The sequence below is a fragment of the Cheilinus undulatus genome, linkage group 7 (genome assembly GCF_018320785.1).
Source record: "Cheilinus undulatus linkage group 7, ASM1832078v1, whole genome shotgun sequence".
In the NCBI taxonomy this organism is placed as follows: domain Eukaryota; kingdom Metazoa; phylum Chordata; class Actinopteri; order Labriformes; family Labridae; genus Cheilinus; species Cheilinus undulatus.
The window spans coordinates 14,028,895-14,044,911 of record NC_054871.1 but is presented as its reverse complement, the minus strand read 5'-3'; the positions used below and the strand labels follow the sequence as shown (position 1 = coordinate 14,044,911).

General features: G+C 40.1%; 1 protein-coding gene across 1 annotated transcript in view; it reads left to right on the top strand.

Annotated features, from left to right (window-relative positions):
* atp11b (ATPase phospholipid transporting 11B (putative)) overlaps nucleotides 1-16,017 on the top strand; it is an 81,984-nt gene that overhangs the window by 33,585 nt on the left and 32,382 nt on the right. The window contains exons 15-25 of the mRNA XM_041790599.1: nucleotides 805-873; nucleotides 1,048-1,121; nucleotides 1,354-1,457; nucleotides 2,729-2,910; nucleotides 6,700-6,903; nucleotides 12,045-12,198; nucleotides 12,294-12,396; nucleotides 12,480-12,625; nucleotides 12,766-12,825; nucleotides 13,301-13,428; nucleotides 15,002-15,140. Of these exons, the coding sequence (XP_041646533.1) occupies nucleotides 805-873; nucleotides 1,048-1,121; nucleotides 1,354-1,457; nucleotides 2,729-2,910; nucleotides 6,700-6,903; nucleotides 12,045-12,198; nucleotides 12,294-12,396; nucleotides 12,480-12,625; nucleotides 12,766-12,825; nucleotides 13,301-13,428; nucleotides 15,002-15,140 (1,363 nt within the window). The remainder of the gene's footprint in view (nucleotides 1-804; nucleotides 874-1,047; nucleotides 1,122-1,353; nucleotides 1,458-2,728; nucleotides 2,911-6,699; nucleotides 6,904-12,044; nucleotides 12,199-12,293; nucleotides 12,397-12,479; nucleotides 12,626-12,765; nucleotides 12,826-13,300; nucleotides 13,429-15,001; nucleotides 15,141-16,017) is intronic.

Genomic DNA, 16,017 nt, shown 5'->3' with positions numbered 1-16,017 from the left:
TTCTCCTCATTGCACTCAGTCCTCCTGCTCGTATATGAGCTGTAACTTCAAGTTTGCTAGAGATACTAACACAGTTGATACCTGCATAGTTGAACACCGCCATGGAAATTCAAGAATAGTATTGTCCCTACTCTGTTTTAAGGATTTTTTTTTTTTGACATAACTCAGATTTTAGCATAAACCTCACCAAATGACCATGTTTTTTATTTACATTTAACTAATTTTATGCACATACTTTTTTTTATAAAAATGGGTAAAATACACAATTTGAAAACCGTAAAGAACAGAATTTGTTTTTTTTGGAAGGCATCTGGCTGCCCCCTCTCAGTGTCTTGAGGCCCCCAAGGGGGTCGTGACCCCCAGGTTGAGAGCCACTGTTTTAGAGAAAGAAATGGATCCATGTAGCACAGATATGATGTGTTTTAAGAGAAAGGAGACCAGAATTGCCTTTATGACTTTACTCAACCATTAGTACCATGTGCTCAGGCATAGTTATGTTCTCATTTTCTGCAGACTATGCTCGATTACACATGACAAGTGCCCAAGACCACCTCTTCAAGTGGACTCTGGCACTCTTAGGTTCATACTGATCAAATGAACTTTGTGTGATCAAATGTAATCAGACCCAGGCCCAGGTCTCTAATGTGAAGCCACCATAGGACAGGGCTTTGTGCAGCCTCATTTATATCTATTCTAAAAGCCCATTTTTTTTATGAGTCCTAAACTCCACACTGAATTTTAAAGGTCAAGATGTTGGCTTTTTTGAGATTCCTGCCTTTCACTGCTGTCTTCTCTTTTCCCCAGGATTGGAGTGGCCTTCACTTGTAGTAATGGAGAAACTATGGAGATCAAAACATTTGGCAAGTCAGAGAAGTACGTTTTTCCCTTGTTCTATAACCTCTAAATGTCACCTGTGTCATAGAGTCACACCATGTACACTGCAGGCTAAAAAAGCTTACATAAGCTACCTGTGAAAAAGAATTTGTCACATTTGTTCTGTGAATTCAAAGTGAAGTAATAAAAGTGTCTGCCTTTGCTTTGTCTTAGATATAAACTGCTACATGTATTAGAGTTTGATGCTAACCGCAGGAGGATGAGTGTCATACTGCAAACTCCCTCAGGTAACTCCACCTTAGTTTTTTTGACATTAGTGACAAAAAATAATTACCTCATAACAGTAGAAGCTTACATGGCCAGGGATGGATTATATTAAATGGATTATAATGTATTTGTTATGGTCTATACTTAATTTAACTGACAGTTTTTCCATTGCATTTCCAAAGGTATGTTTATAGCATATTTATTCCTCTACTTTCAAAACCTTTTAATTGTGTATTTCTTTTCATTTTTAAGGAGGGCAAGTGCTGTTTACTAAAGGAGCAGAGTCTGCCATCTTGCCTTTCACCACCAGTGGTGAGATAGAAAAGACGAGACTTCATGTTGATGAGTTTGCCTTGGTAAGAAATAAATTCTTGAAGAGAAAATCATGACAAAAGAGAAACATTCCATATAAAAGTCAATATCCAGGCTGAGTTTTCCTCTCAAGTAAACAAACAATAACACAAACTATTCATTCAGTTTGATTTACCATTATTGTCATTTCATTTTTGGTCCTTTATATATCAAAAACAACACTGCAATTTAATGTGCATAAAAGGAAAAGAAGAAACAAATTAATGCTTGTTCAAAAATATGAGTCTTTAATGTAGACTTTAATGCAGACTTGCAGCAAAAAGGAAACAGACGTCATACAGCTCTGGTGAGACAACGTACCTCTTACTTTGAGTGAGCCTTGTCCTTACCCAGAGCGGCCTCCATTCAAGGACAGCCAAACAAAGTTCTGTTCATGGGTGGAGGTGCGTGATGTGCATGTGTGTAAGGTAAGCCAGAAGCAGTTCAGCAGATAGTACTCAGCAGAAATTGTTCTTATACTTTCATCATCTTTGACCAAACAGAACATGTCATTTATAAAATGGCTCTAATATATGAGTGGACGTCTGGCTGTAACAAAAAGTCTGCAGAGACAATGTGACAGATGGTGTTTATGTACAAAGAAGGGTAATAATCAGACATTGCCTATCCTTTGCAAACAGTTAAACAGACTAAATATACCACTCTATGCCACCTTAGAGATTTTCTTCACTTAAAAATTCTGCATTAATCCTGTGGTGAAACCTTTAGAAATCTTACTCTGAAATGCGTCTTGTTCAGTATTACTCACAAGTGCGTGTCTCTATGTGAGCCTGGCATTTCCCGGCGTTGCAGTGATTACTTTCGGCTCTTTCGTTCTCTGTTCCCATTAGACTATAAATTCTTCACTACAATAGCCACAGACACACACACACATACACACACAAACAGTCCCCACATCATGTCATCGGACGTCAGTACGCAAGACTTTGTGCTGTGGACTGGGTTGATTTGTGTTCGTCTACCCCTCAGGCCGGTTCTGTGATTTAAAGCCAGGCTTCGCTAATTTGTTTTTCTGCTCTTTTTCTCTCTGCCTACATTGCTCTGCATTTCTTTTTCTTCTTATCCATATTTTCTTGACTTCCTCATGTTTACCTCTACTGTAAATTTGTTTTTTGTACATTTAAAATGATATGTAATAATAACCATACATTTAGCTAGTTATTCCACCTCACTTTATTCATTTTATTATATATTCTGACTCATATGTCTTCTGTTCTTCTCTGCCTTTTATCCACTCTTTTTCTTTCCGCTGCAGAAAGGTTTGCGGACCTTGGTGGTAGCATGTCGCCACTTCAGACCAGAAGAGTACATTGATGTGGACAGGCGTCTGAACGCCGCCCGCACTGCGCTGCAGCAGAGGGAGGAGAGACTGCAGGAGGCCTTCAGCTACATCGAGAGAGACCTGCATCTGCTGGGAGCAACGGGGGTGGAGGACAAGTATGGAGACTAATGAATTAATTGAAATTTATTAGTGCTCTCCCTTCTTAAAAAACAGCTCTCAACTCCTTGTTCACATTTAAATGATTTATAAGCACTGCATGCCAGGGGGAAACTTATAGTGAAGCAGTATATTCTAAACAAAAAGCACAATGCAGAAAACAGTAGCGTCATAATAGTCCTACACAGTGATGTAGTGCTTATATGGATGATTCAAATTCAGAGTTACTGGATTTAAAAGAAGTGTAAGAGTACAGTGTGCTTCCTTGCCTTAAATGATAGCCACTTAATTATACAGTTCATCGAATAAAACAGCCTAATTGCTGTGATACTCATTGTACAGTTTGATGTAAACTTATATAACACACGTGTTTCACCGTGTATTGCCTCAGGCTTTAAGTAAACAACGTCTTGTTTGGTTAGATAAAACATATGCTCTGTTTCTGCATGGTTAGCTTTCACAACAATCTATATGATATGTTTGTAGCTTTACAATTCCTGTGTCCCGTACATTTTTGCAATCCAGCATCATGGCTGTTTGAAAGGCACAATTAACCTTTCAGTAAATTAATCTTCAAATTTAGTCCAGACTAAATATCACAACAGTGTTTGGCTGAACAGTCATTTCACTCAGTAGCCAAGACTCCCATCAGGGTAGATCCATGTCTTTGGTGAACACCACAGGCATGCTGATGTTTTTATGCAAGAAAAGAGAAAAACAGAACAGAATACTACTGCATATTGTGGGAAAAACAGAAGAAACATCAAAAGTAGTACAGGGTATTGGCTAGAGACAACATTTTGAGAAAGACAAAACAGCTGTGTGAGTCATCTTATTTTAGTCAGTTTTTTGTGTTTCATCTTGTGAAATATCTTTACAACTTTAGATCAATTTGTTAATTGCCATTTATTTCAAAAAGATGGCTCACATCCCTATAACAAATGATCCCAGTGATCCCTGCCATCATCACTCGAGTACTCCCTCCCACATACTACAAGATTTTGAAACATCTCGTGAGAGACACCACACAGTGACTAGTGATTAAAGATTCTGTTTTAATAGTGTGTGATGTGCATGAAATGAAAAACGTAGCACGCCACACACTTCATGCTGTCAAATGCGACTTCAGAATAAATATACTAAATGAAGCTAGCTGTTAGCTACCTGCTACATCTATTGCAGTAGCAATCTCCTCTCTTTATCAACTGTTGTATGTTTTACCCCTAAATTCTGACAGGTACGTGTTCAGTCTGTCTCTGCTCCATCACAGCAACGGAGCAGATAGGTTTTAGTTTTAGTAAGGGAGAGTGTTTCCAACAGCTCTGCCGCAGTACGTCTGCTCCATCAGTGCTCTGGCAGTTCGAAGCCTCCTGCAGCAGAATTTCTGTTTTTTGCTGGATGCCGGTAATCTTGCAAAGCAGATGGATACGCCGATTTCCTGGTCTTTCACTGGCAAATCCATCTTGTTAAGCTCCCATCGGAACTGTTATGGCCCGGTTAGAAAGTGACAGGACCAATCAGCGACGAGGGGCAGTACTTTCATGCACGGCAGAGTCGTGACGTAAGCAAGCAGCAGCAAGAGGCCAGTACAATTATGGCGGAAGAGCTTAGCGTGGATGCTGCTAAAGCGCCAGTTTTATCAGAACTTCAAAACGGTTCTTCATTAAAAGAAGAACAAAGAACAGCAGTGAGTTGTTTTCTTTTCAAAAACAACAAAAGTCGAGTACCTACATGTCTATAGTCACCATGTTACGCGTTATTCCTCGGTAGCTGCGCATGCGAAGCTCGATAGCTGCTATGTCACGTGTTTTGTTGCTCTTATTGGCCCGTAGAGATGTGATAGACAGAACGTTCATCCAGTCACACTCTTGAGTTTTTTTCAAAGTCTCTGCCTTTTCTCAAACGTTTCCTATTGAAGCTTTCCCAGATGGATATGTGAAACAAGTCCATCTGGCATGTCAGGTTAGGATGCCGGACGATTGCGCATCTATTTAGCATGGAGCATATCGGGCGGGGCAGGAAGTTTTACCAAAAACCAAATTAAAATATCAAGTTATATTTCAGAATAGAATACTCTGTGCTGATGCCAGACAAACCCCAGATTGTATTTCACTTTACTAAATTGACAAAAGTTGTATGGGATGTTTCTGAGCCCAGAGTCAACAGGTCAGAGGAGCAAGAGGAAGCACATTTATTTATACCCACGATAGAAGAAAGGAAGAGAAAAATAGAATGTCCACCCTTCTCCAGCTCCTGCAGCTCCAGCTTCCTCCTTCAGCCCTGATTGGCTATTGCCTTGTTCCATGTAACAATCCTGATTATGCCTGCTTGACTGTCCTTGGCAATTCAACACAGAACAGGCCAACTCCAGTTGTCTTCTTAGTAGGTAGAAGAGTGGAAGATCACTCCTAATACACCTCACACCACGATAAATCTGTCAAGATATTCTTTAGGACCATAAGATAACTGGGCCTTCTTTGACTTTGTCAGAAGGGGGGAAGGTGACCCCAAATCATCTCAATTGTCTCGCATTGTGTGCCAGGTAAAATCCCAGAATTATTGAGAACATACTTACCAAACATCAGCATTTTGAACTTCTTAGTATACAGTTTAGTTAAAACACTCCAATAGCTCAGTTGTCGACACTTTGTTTTCTGAAAGGATCTCTTATAAATAATGTGGACAAAAAAAAAATGATACAGATGGTAGTTTCTCTCAACTAGAGAAGTTAGAACAAAGATAACAAAACTAAAGCTTATAGTTACAGTAAATGACTTAAAATAATGTGAATGAAAATATTTGCTGTAATTAAAATGTTTAGTATCATATGTTCGGTAACAGATAAACAATCGGTTGAAGAATCTCAAGCACTCAGTGTTTTTGCAGAAAAAGAGAGACGTCACCTCACTGGGCCTCTCTGGAAATTAATGCTGATATGTGTTTGCATTCGCTCACCATCTGCTCCTCACATAAGCTTCTCACTTCACTCACTCTGTTTATCTCTCTGCTGCTCCCCTTCTCTCTCTGTCTTTTCTCTCAGCTGCCCTCTCTCTCTCTCTCTCTCTTTGTAACTGGAATGAATTTCTCCTCAGGCACACATGGTCACAATCAAAAGACTTCCTTTATTATAGAAGACTAGCCTAAAATTACATTCTTTTTGAGCCTGATATGAATAATATAACACTGATAGCCACAGTTAGATTGAATAGTTTGTCTCTTAGTGTCTACTCTAATACTAAGTATGCTCATAAATAGGATAAATACTTTTACAAGGGGATTAATGCTACCAAGAGCCTATTTAAACTCCCCTCCTCTCATGAGACATCGATAAAATAAAGGCGGCTGTGGACACCATGAAGCTTTGTTTTTGTGTTGCTTCTAAAAGCCAGTTCAAACTATGATTACCAATTATCTAACCATGATGTAAGGCATTTATTTTTGGCTTGTTTGTTTGGAAGCATGGCTCTCCACGCTCACAGAAGTTGTATAACAAGACCTTTAAGCAATGTAGAATTATTCCTGAGCAGTTTCTGAATTATGGAAATTGTAGTTCACTTGGATGCTCCAGGGCTTGACCACACTGCAAAAACACATTAAAACACCAGAAAGAGAGATTCTTTAACCACTTATCCACCTTAAGTCCAAGCTTAATTTTCTCTAGGTTTGTTATCTTGGGTTTGATTTCCTGTAATTACACATAGAAAAATAAATCCCTGCAGACTTTCTTTGTATAGTGCATGTAACATGATAACATGGCCAACATGGTCTCTCTCACTTGTCTCTCTCAGACTTCAAGACAAGGTTCAGGAGACCATTGAAGCTCTGCGGCTGGCAGGGATCAAAGTATGGGTGCTGACAGGGGACAAACATGAGACTGCAGTTAGTGTCAGTCTGTCATGTGGCCACTTCCACAGAACCATGAACATCCTGGAGCTTCTGCAACAACGCTCTGATAACGAGTGTGCCGAGCAGCTCCGCAGACTAGCCCGGAGGTGAGTGTGTGTGATTGCAACCTTTTACCAGAGGATGTACACAGTGGATCTTTGTATTGTTGTGCCATTAGCTCTCCTGAGTATAACACAAGGAGCTTAACTTTACTGAAAAAGTTTCTTGTTATTGTTAATGTCAGGTTTAAACTGCCTAAACATGAATCTTTATTCATATTTTTATGTTTAAATTACAAAATGGGCTTCTATCCGTTTCTGTTGCGTAGCCAGTCGAAGCAAGGGTTCAGATAATTTGCATACAATTAATTTATTTATGTTTACTACCATAATCATATACACTGATATAATGCTTGTCTTTCAGATTACTTATTTAACTAAGGCTGGCCACATACTATATGATTTTACACCAGATTTTAGGCCCTATTTGTCTACTCCGACAATCCTTGTGGCTGGCCTGAGTGGAGGCTCGTCGGATGATTATTTGTCTGAGTAATCCTCAAGTATGCGGTGTCAACATGATTATTTTACTACTCCAAATTGCATTGGAGCCTCCCAGACCACAAATCTTACATATCAAACATGTTTGATATTTACGATTCTGGGCCATAGTGCCTCTGACTGAATACCCACAACAACCATTGAAAGCGAGCAGACTGGGTAGCATCACCCCTCACAGATGTAAACACAGTTCTACCTTCATTCCAGCCAGGATTTCATCCATATACTTTTCTTTGTTTAACACTTTTTGCTGCAACTGTAACGTGCACCAGGACAGCCTTTTGTAGAGGGACAGCAAGCCAAGGATATCGATAGTCATCCATGTTTATTTTTACTCTGATGTCAAGTTGATCCCAAAAGATTCTGGAAAATCTTGTGTGTAGGACAGGGGTGTCCAAACTTCTTCCACTGAGGGCCTCATGCAGAGAAATTGAAGGCTGGCTGGGACACATTGAGAAATGCTTACTTATAATGTGTTAAAGACAGTGAATCCAATGTTAAAATTTTTAGAATATTTATAGAGAAATATCCTACATCACACCTCTCCATGAATGGCTTTTTAAAATAAAAAGCTCATAACTGTTAAGGATTTTAGGATTGCCAATCAGAATTCAAGGGGCCTTTCCCTCTAGATCCAGCCCTGCTTAGGATGAAAAGATGCACCTTTCACGGTGACAGCTCATCTCAAGATTCAGACTCAAAACAAGAGCAAACTACAGGAAGCTGTGTAACTTTATAGTAGTGATGGTACTTAAAGATGATTAGAGCTGTCTGCTTTCTAAACTAGACCAAAAGGCAGAGCAGGAAAAGGAACAAATTAGCACGATTAGTGCTATTTTCTGCCGCAATCCGTTGTCTTTATTTCTATTTTCTATTTCTATTAAGATTTATAGCTTTTTACACATAAATACTGGGTATCGTGTATTTTAACTCACCCATGATGGGAGCAGGGCTGCATTCAGTGGGAGCAGTGATGCTGAGCTTTTGACTGGAGGATGGCTGGCACTTCTGGAGCAAGTTTTGATGTTGAGATGTGAAGGATATCACAGAGATGGCTGGCTGTTATCTTGGTTCTCAGTCTGCTTTTGTTCAAAGTCATGAAGGGAAGTGTTTGCTCACATATGTATGTTGAGCCGAACAGACACATTATTCTTTTTGCGGGGGTGTGTCATCAGAGGAAACTTTTCCTTTTCCAAGCTTTGGTAGAAGTTGGGTAGGGAGAGAGGCTGGTGTTTATTCTTCAGTGAAGCCGCTGACACAGCTTTAAATATATCCTTACCTGTTGTTGTGCCTTTTAAACTCATCAGATCAAGCAGCTCCTCCGTAATGCTATAGTTGTCGTCAACTTCTCGTAAAAAGATTAAGAGCTGTGCGGTGTCTGTGGCATCGGTGCTCTTGTCACATGCGATGGAGTAAAAATCAAAAGCACAGGCTTTGTCTGAAACTTGTTTTTTTAAGTTAGCTGACGAGTCTTCGATTCACCAGGCAACTGTGTTCCTGGACATACTAACATTGCTGAAGTCCTGCATTTTCTCTGCACATATTTCTGCGACTTTAGTGAGGCATTGTTTTATGAAGTCTCCCTCAGAGAAAGGCTTTCCATGACGGGCAATAAGATGAGCTATCTCGTAGCTGCCGGTTGTGATATTTTCTTGAGTTTTGCTGGCACAGAAAAAATGCTTTTGCTGAGCTAGCAAGCTGGTGGTCATCTGCCGGACTTTCTGCTCTCGCTCGGCACTGGTATATGAGGTGTAAGACTGATGTTTGGTTTCATTGTGTCGTCAAATGTTATAATCTTTCATCACTGTAACGGTTTCATTAAAGATTAAACAGACACACTTTCCCTTGACTTCAGTGAACAGATATTCGTTTTCCAACTGCGCCTGAAACTTTCTGCACTCACTGTCTATCTTGAGTTTCTTTGCTTCTGCCATGTTTGATCACCCATTAACTCTTCTTTGAGTGATGGCACCTGTCTTTTGACATGTATAAGCTGCCTCTTCAACGAAGCTGCACCAACCTAGTGTCAAAACTAAGAAGTACAATACAGTCAAGCACAAGCTTCATGTTCTCATGCAGGCCATATTTTGTTTTGTTTTTAGAATGTGCTGCAGGCCAATAAAAAACGGGATGCGGGTCGCAGTTGGCCCGTGGGCAATAGTTTGGACACCCCTGGTGTAGGGAATCTTCACTGTGAGATTGTTGGAAGTTTTGGCAGGTGTGTATTCTCCTGTGGTCTGACGGCCTGGCTGTGTCGTGTAGTGTTTGCACTCAGTGGCTTACAAGATGAAATGTAGTTTGAAACAATCTCTGTCCTTGGTCTCCCAGGTGTTAAATCGTTAAATTGTTGTCTAGTGAGTGGCAAGCCTAACCAGTAACTTCCAAGTTTCCAAAATGGACTAGGGATGCGCCCAATTAGGCAGGTAAACCAGTGGTTCTCAACTGGTTTATCATCAAGATCCACCTCCACTCCCTGAATGACAAATTGCAACCTACATTTTTTAATTATTCCAATCGTAACCAAATATTTTAAGCAAAAAATGTGTTAGATTTGACTTGTGATGCAACAAAAGCTGTAATGGAACTGCCGTAAGCCCGACCAGTAATGCCTGTTTTTTGCAAACCGTAATACCAGCCAGTGGGAGGTCATTTAATATCAAAGCTTCAGGTGAACAAAGCAGCGTCACACCAAATATTGTGGAGAGGTTAGACGCAACTGACTTCTAGAACGCTGCCACAGGGAGGGACATTCCCAAAACATATGTATAAACGAGCCTCTTGCTTTTAAGTAGCAGAAAGAGCACAACGGGTCAGTAACTATTTTCATTTTATGCAATTTTCTGGGTGTTAAATACAGCCTGTGTATAAATTTGCAATGAATTTGTTGATGCTCGGGGTTCCTAGAAGCAAGGTCTATATTAAGCCAAACTCTGTCCCAATCAAGAGTGGGATTCATATCAAGGGATGTCTGTCCTCCATATAGTATCTAGATGGAGAGGTCTATAAGCATGCTGAGAAAGGAAGCTATAAATTCTGGAAACTAGCCCTTTAGTACCTTTGAAGGTGGATGTTGTTTTATAGAGTGGATGTATTGCAAGGGGACTGTGCAGTGGGATCTTATTTGCAATCATAGCAGATCTTAACTGTAAGAAAAGGAAAAAGGTGTTGCGGGACAGATCCCAGCTTGGGAAACAGATGGGTGTGCCATCAATCAGTAACCTTGTACTGTTAAATAATGGGGTTTGTGGGTTCCATGCAAAAGTGCAACTACAGAGTTTTTCTGCCTTCCTCCACGCTGCCAGTAAATACGAAACAATAGGGCAAAACTCACGGCGGCATTTACTGATAGAGTGCCTGAAAACAAAAATCCCACCAGGGGATGATGGCCAGTAAGTTTCTCCTCCAATAAACGCCATGACACCTGAGCATCTGGCTGGAACCAGGTTAGTTAGGGTCTAAGAGTAAATGCCCAGTTATAGTATTCAAAATTGGGGAGAGACAGCCATCAGCCTGTCTCTGACATTGCATTGTGAAACGCTTGTTACCAGGGGTGCTTGCGATTGCATATAAACCTTGTTATAGCTGACTGTTATTTGCACCAGTACTGTGGCAGAGGAGCAAGAGGTAGCATCTGGCTGACAAAGTTGACCCTTTGCGAGATGATGTAACCCAAATATTAGGGGACAACATTCAGCTTAGGAATGCAGACATGAACCTGCAAAGATGATTGAAGGCAGGCAATGCTAGGACTGCTAACATCAGCCACATGCTGTGCACTTCACATCATTTACCTACTGCTGTCTCAAAGAAATGCTGCTTAATTTTGACAGTTTCCAGAGATTTTTTTCTTTACTTTAGACAAGTCAACTGAACAAAATTGTACTTTGCATTTACCTGGATTTAAAATTATTTGACTGGGAACATCACTACTCATGGCCATTTCTTGAAAACTTTAAAGTAGCCTGCCTCTGCTCTTTTATACTGTACATGTCCCTCACAGCGTGATGTTTTTGCTGTCAGATGGGAACAGGAGATGACAATAAAAGGACAATGGGGGGTACCGGTTCAGCTCAGTGGGTAGAACAGGCACCCACATACAGAAGCTATAGTCCTCACCGTACTGGTCATAGGATTGATTGATGGGATTGATTCCTGGTCTCGCTGCTGTTTGGTGCGTGTCTTCCCCTACTTTCTGCTTCGATATTTCCTCTCTCTTCAGCTATCTTATCCAAATAAAGGCAAAAAAGCACAAAAAATAGTAAAAAAAATAAAAGGATAATGGGGAAAAATGGTGTAAAAAACAGAACTGTCTGATACTCTAACAGTTCTGCAAAGACAGTTCTACAGTGACCATTTTTGCTTTTATATCAGCTTTACTTGTACTAGGACATCTTCATAGTATCAACAAAGGAGAGCTGTAGAATATACCTGCATGCAGGAATAATGTAAAGCAGCTTTACTTTGTGCAAGATGGTCACACTGGTTGTTTCAATAGGAGCAATAGTGGGAGAGGTGGTTGTTGTTTGCAGCCCTGCCTGAAAATCCTTGGAAATTTTTAGGTGTTTTGTGTAGTATGTGAGAGGCTTAACTTTCTGGAGAACAAGCTGTTTTGTTTCATTTTATTTTTGTCTTTCTACCTCCTCTCATAATAACTTCTTTTCTGACCCACTCCCTTCATTGTTCCCCAGGATAAAAGAGGACCACGTAATACAGCACGGGCTAGTCGTGGATGGAGCAAGTCTATCCTTAGCATTAAGGGAACACGAGAAGCTCTTTATGGAAGTTTGTAAAAACTGTTCAGCGGTGCTGTGCTGCCGTATGGCTCCGCTGCAGAAAGCTAAGGTACAAGTCCTCTTCTTTCCACATAAGCACATCAAATCCACACCAGCATGATAAGCCTTGCTCTCCAGGTGTCAATGTGACTTTGTTCTCTGCAGGTGGTTCGTCTTTTAAAAACCTCTCCTGAAAAACCAATCACCTTAGCGATTGGAGATGGAGCCAATGATGTCAGTATGATACAGGAAGCTCACGTAGGCATAGGTAAGCTCTATGGTGTCCAAATGTGGATGGTATTCTGCGATCTCACCTCCAAAACATTCTTACACGTGTACATGTGTCTTAAGGTATCATGGGAAAAGAGGGTCGTCAGGCCGTGAGAAACAGTGACTATGCAATTGCCAGGTTTAAGTTCCTGGCTAAACTACTGCTGGTCCACGGCCACTTCTACTACATTCGAATAGCTACACTTGTACAGTACTTTTTCTACAAGGTAAGACTGTAACTCATCCTTGCAGCAGTTTCAAAGAATATACATTTTAGGGCTTAGAGACTGGTTTTTAACACTGCTGTTAACAAAGCCATGTCCTCTTTCACTGAAATGTTTTTAATGTTTCGCTCTGTCTTTTCTAGAATGTGTGTTTTATCACGCCCCAGTTTTTATACCAGTTCTTCTGTTTGTTTTCACAACAAGTAAGTCTCTTTATCTCTCCATCTCCTCTCTCTGTCATATGTCATTGTAAGATTTGTTTGTGGTTTTGATGTTGCACTCGTTTCTTGTTTGTTTGATAGAAGCCCTTTGTCTTTAAACAGTGTTTAAATTTTTAATTCAGAGCACAACAAAGACAAACTTCAGTGAAATTCTGTTGTGACTTTTGCTTTGTTCTTAGACTGAGTAAAAATTGTCATGAATACCAAACTTTGATTTTCACATTTAGAATGTACACTTATTAATAAAACATAGATCTACAGCTTTTATTTTTGTAAAATCATTTATGTTTCAATTTAAATTAGTTTATTGCCAGTCTTTTTCCTCTGTTTATCTGACCGAGATTAAGTTCCTCTTCCTTTTTTTTGATACACATGCCGTACAATGACGTACAAAGTTGGTTCATCGATTTCAGCTAATAAGTTGGTGTTAAGTGAATGCTGTCTCTGTCTATCCCAGACTCTGTATGACAGTGTTTATCTGACACTGTACAACATCTGTTTCACCTCACTGCCCATCCTGGTGTACAGCCTGTTTGAGCAGCTGGTCCATCCACACGTTCTGCAGAGTAAACCTGGCCTGTACAGGTGAGTTTACTCATCTTTCGGGTGGCTTCATTATTGAGATAAGCATTAACTGCTCATTTGAGGATGTTTTGGACAGCTTTTATAAATGTAATAGATCTGTGTGTCTGCTTTAAATTCCCAAACTAAAGGCTCATTTATGCTGTGTTCGAACAAATGTTTATATGGACGGAGCCTTCTGTCTCTTCTCTGGGCTAATTTTGTCAGTATCCTCATGTTTTGCAATAGCTTAAATTGCCCAAATGTAGCAATACCACTGATAATTGTTGGGGTAGCATTAAACAGTGTAACCAAAAGTTCAAGTTAAACCACCATAAAACAAAAAAATTGAATAATTTGGAAACTGGCAGAACTTTTTGAGGAAAGTGCATGATTTTTTAGAAGCTATAAACACATGTATGACTTTATATCACCATGCTGCGCAGACATACACAGCTGAAACAGTGCCAGTACATGTGTGTCAGAGTGGCATCTCCATTGAGCATTTGTCACAGGTTGGTTTATATCAGGGTAGTTGCTAGTAAGCTTAGCCTCGGTCAGGTGGGCCCTATGAACCATCCTAAAACTGGAGAAGACAATGTCTTGCACAGATTCAAGATCTATGAATGGATAAAAGAGTGGAGTCTCACTAATCATTAGATATACTGTAGGTCCTAAGTCCAGTTCCCAATCTTTTCCAGAGAAGATTATGTTAACATTGAAATGTTATGACTAGGATTGGGTGGTATTTATTTTTTAATACCGTCATACCTTTCCCAAATTTTGCCGGTGTTACCTACGGGTGTTCAAAAATGATAGTATTCAGACATCTGTTTGCATGCAGGTGCTTGCATGGTGTTTGCATACAGAAAGTAAACTGAGCTACATCAGGACAGAGGAGATAATGAGAGTTCCTCTTTTTTCCCCTTTCTGTTTATGGCACAAGCGTGTGCTCTTTTCTTCTGTCTTCCCTCGCCCCTTCCTAAATTGAATACAAGAAACGATGATCAGTTATTATTGATTAACTATTAATAAACTAAATCATTTCTCATTACTGATCTACTCACAGAAAGAAGAATTAAGTTGTGTTAAAGTATTATATTTGCCACTGTGTTTGATCTATTTTTTATGTTCAAGATACCCCAAACATTTACCCCAAGAGGGACCAATAAAGTTGTTAGAATCTAAATTTTAGCAGTTGGGCAGAGATCTTGGAAGCTCTAGTAGATTAAATTTAATGTTCATCTCTATATAAATGGGATGGGTTTATGGTTAGTGACAGTTTCATCGCCTACTACAGACTGGCTTTTATACTTGAGTATAAATGAGTATAAATGAGCCTTAAAATGTTAATAAAGTAACACCAAACACGGTTGCCTTGTAAAATGCTGACCCAAGTACTCAGTAGATTATGTAATGTTTCAGAGTAAGATTATACAGATATAAAAGTTGGTGTCTGCATATTTCAGTCCATAATTTATGAAACAATGTCTGGACCACTTTGAAGTCCCAGCTGTTTATTTATTTATCCCAGTCATAAAAATCAGTTTCATACAGTGGGTACTTCGACTAATTCTTGAGTGTTTGTCTCCTACAGGGACATCAGCAAGAACTCTCTGCTGTCCTTCCGTACATTCCTGTACTGGACTGTGCTGGGTTTCTGTCATGCCTTTGTCTTCTTCTTTGGGTCCTACATACTGATGGGAGAAGACACCACACTTATGGGCAACGGACAGGTGCGTGTTTAGCTGTTTGTGTGCCTACAAGCTATATCTTTGCACTTGTAGAAGAGAAATTAACCTGCTGAGAGGGCTTAAAGCTTGAGTATATAACATTCGATGAGAACCGTGCAGAATCACTACTCCCCCTACTCCCCCTCCCTTCCTGTTCTTGTCTGTGTTTGAGCTCCATGGCTCCACCCTCTTCATCACATACCTCCTTGCATATGTGCTTGTCCGCTGAATCGAATACTGACGGTGACAAAGCTCTCGCGGAGTGATTTTGCTCCGCTTTTCCACTGAAATTAATAGCCGAATCACAGCCAAGAAAACACTTTGTCTCAGCATGAACAAATTCTACATAGGACCAAACACCACTGGTAACTCAGCCATTGTATCAACTTCTCACTGAGCTGAGAGGCAGAAGCGCACCTACTACAGCAGCCAATAGGAATGCTCCCTGTTACCTGAGGCTGCGAGTACTAGCCTCCTCATTGGCTGGAGCATCGTCCCTTGCTGGTTTTCCTTAAGTGAGAGGGCAGCGCAAGGAGGTGTTGCAGAAGTGTGTTATTCTGTTAGATGGCTTAAATAACAAGACCCTGACAGGTTTTGTTGCTTTTGTGGGCATACGATAAATCGCTTACTACAGCTTTAATAGCAATGTTTTGCTGTAGGAGCTGAACGGTTGGTTAAAAGAAAGCAGAACAACAGCACTGTGTGTGAATGTCATAATTCGTTATTGTTATTAATGGGCCTGGTTGCCTGTTGGTCTTTCTTTACTCACTCCTTCCATTAATCTTGCTGTTTTTATCTGTTTCCATTATGTCCTTTTTGTCTAACAACCCTTTTCAGCCTGTTTGTTTGTGTCAGCATGTATGTCTATCACTTGTTCATG